Genomic DNA, 2500 nt, shown 5'->3' with positions numbered 1-2500 from the left:
GTTGTCTATGTAAGGAAGACCAGTGGTAGCATCACAAGTCAAGACGACCTTTATATACTTTACTCTGAGAAATCTATGGGCGGAGCTTAAACCGACCGGTTTACGTAAGGGAGATGCCACATTACTTGTATCCATCCTTAGCTATCCCTAGTGGTCGAAGAAGGGAAGCTCTAAAGAAATTTCAAAAAGACTGAAATTTCCTGAATGCTAATGCATTTATAGTATATATCAAATTTACATATTTACTTAATACTCATTTGAGTAGAGAATGCATAAGCTAAATATATTTTTACATTGAAAAGTTCTATGTGACAGCTACTTCATTTATTTGGCATGAGTTCCAAACCCTCTTGTAGGCAATCCAGGAATTTAAAGACTAAAAAGCTTTTATATTTTGATGTTATCCCTTTTGATAATTCTATAACAATTCCAGTTATCTATACTATCCAGCATTTATAGAATCAGCACCATGAACATTCATTATCCATAGTTTAAGAACTACTATGGTCATTCCCTTTATTCCTATCACTTATTTGCAGAACTACACAGAAAGGAAGGTCATTATAAGAAGGAAATATGATAATGCCATTTAAATCATATTCATTGTAAATCTAACCTTCAGAAAGGAGAAAGCAAGCTATGGTTTCTTCGAGAATCAGTTGTGGATGCAACATTCTTTTTACAATCCCAAAACTGAGAGAACAGTGAATGCAAGCATAGATTAACATATTGCTGATTTTAGGACATGATGTGAACACATTTCCTAAACTTCGAATGATTTGTTCTAGGATTTATATATATATATATATATATATATATATATATATATATATATATATATATAGATATATATATATATTTGTATATATATATGTGTATGTATATATATATATATATATATATATATATATATATATATATACATATATATATTTATATATGCATATACATTACATGCAATACTGTGTGTGTGTGTTCGTATATATTTATATATACAAATATGTGTATATACATGTATTCATATATACATATATATGTATATTTGTATATATATATATATATATATATATATATATATATATATATATATACCTCTCACTATGAAACAGTTTTATGTTGAGAAGTAAAAAGGTATCACCCGCAATCATACATATATATATATATATATATATATATATATATATATATATATATATATATATATATATATATGTATGTATGTATGTATGTATGTATATATATGTATTCATATATACACAAATATACATGTATATATATATATATACATATATACATATATACACAAATATATATGTATATATACATATATATACATATATATACAAATATATATGTATATAAATACATATACATAAAGAAAACAACAGAATGGGAAATACACGACACAGTGAGACCAATGGCAAGACCAATGACTAGATGGCTGGTTGAAATAGCGAATTTCGCAGGAGTAAACTGGAATCAGAGGACACAAGACCGGAATGACTGGTAAAGATTGAGAGAAGCCTACGTCCTGCAGTGGAATGATACAGGCTGATGATGAAGATATATAATCTTATGTGTGCTAATGTTTAAGCTTTCGCCATGAACCAGTTTCGTTTTGTCATATTGTGGTGGCCAGAAGAAACAGTTGTCCGCGTGACAAAAAGCCAGTGAAAGACGGTACCGATAGAATAAATACAATGACTATGTGAACGTGACTCCTGCTCTGATCATTAGTCATTGTAATATGAAGATCCATTGCTGCGATTCAAAAAGAGAAGGATTTATCAGATGTGGCAATGTCTACCGTTTTTTTTTTTTTTTTTTCTTTTTTTTTTTCATTATTATGAAGTAGGGAGATCTGTTATCATATTTGAGAATCTATTGTGGGAATTTCACTGAGGTTAGGGTTCTTGAATTAGTGTTTATCTCATTAAGCATTTGTTGTCAGGTAATACGTATTTCGATCGATTGAAGTGTACTTTTCAGGGCAGTACAAAAATATTTCACATCAGGTAAGATGCAATCCACATTTATTGTATATGACATGCTATTGATAAGAAAACTAAATTAAGGACAGTAATTTGTCATTTAAATATTAATTTATATTTTTATACGACCATTTCTTTCAAACAAAAGAGCTTCAGTTAGTTAAACTAAGCGTGTTTTGTCAAGGATGTATTTCAAAAAATAGATACATTGAATAGGCACGAAGATTCAATATTCTGTTTCTCCAAAGTTTAAACCAAATTAAAAAACTCAGATCAGTCATAAACTTTATTCAATCAACATTTCACTTTCAAACTTCCATACATTGAATTTGCTAGTTTTTCTCATTCCATTAGTTGAATACGATGCCCGCAGCACGCTGACGCTCAGCGATTTCCAACAGCTCATAGACGTGGGCAGGAAGAGGATGGGGAGTGGGCAGGATGCTGGACTGGGGTTGGAAGCCGTTCTCGTTGGCCACGAAAGTGACAACAGCCTGGGTACCATCCTC

The 2500-nt window shown here is 30.4% G+C and overlaps 2 protein-coding genes across 2 annotated transcripts in view; both read right to left on the bottom strand.

Moving 5' to 3' along the window:
• LOC147470021 (cuticle protein AMP1A-like) overlaps positions 1 to 33 on the bottom strand; it is an 826-nt gene extending 793 nt beyond the window's left edge. Inside the window, exon 1 of the mRNA XM_086546043.1 lies at positions 1 to 33. This exon is cut by the window's left edge and continues 9 nt beyond it. The gene's annotated coding sequence lies outside the window, so the exon portion shown is untranslated.
• Positions 34 to 2263: 2230 nt separating this feature from the next.
• LOC122264180 (cuticle protein AMP1A) overlaps positions 2264 to 2500 on the bottom strand; it is an 870-nt gene continuing 633 nt past the window's right edge. Inside the window, exon 3 of the mRNA XM_043032937.2 lies at positions 2264 to 2500. This exon is cut by the window's right edge and continues 10 nt beyond it. Coding sequence (XP_042888871.2) covers positions 2342 to 2500 — 159 coding nt within the window. The 3' untranslated portion in view covers positions 2264 to 2341.

Source organism: Penaeus japonicus, unplaced genomic scaffold (assembly GCF_977035675.1).
Source record: "Penaeus japonicus unplaced genomic scaffold, GWHDUDI00000001_assembly GWHDUDI00000017, whole genome shotgun sequence".
NCBI lineage: Eukaryota > Metazoa > Arthropoda > Malacostraca > Decapoda > Penaeidae > Penaeus > Penaeus japonicus.
The sequence above is the reverse complement of the archived record's forward strand: the minus strand, read 5'-3'. Positions and strand labels throughout refer to the sequence as shown.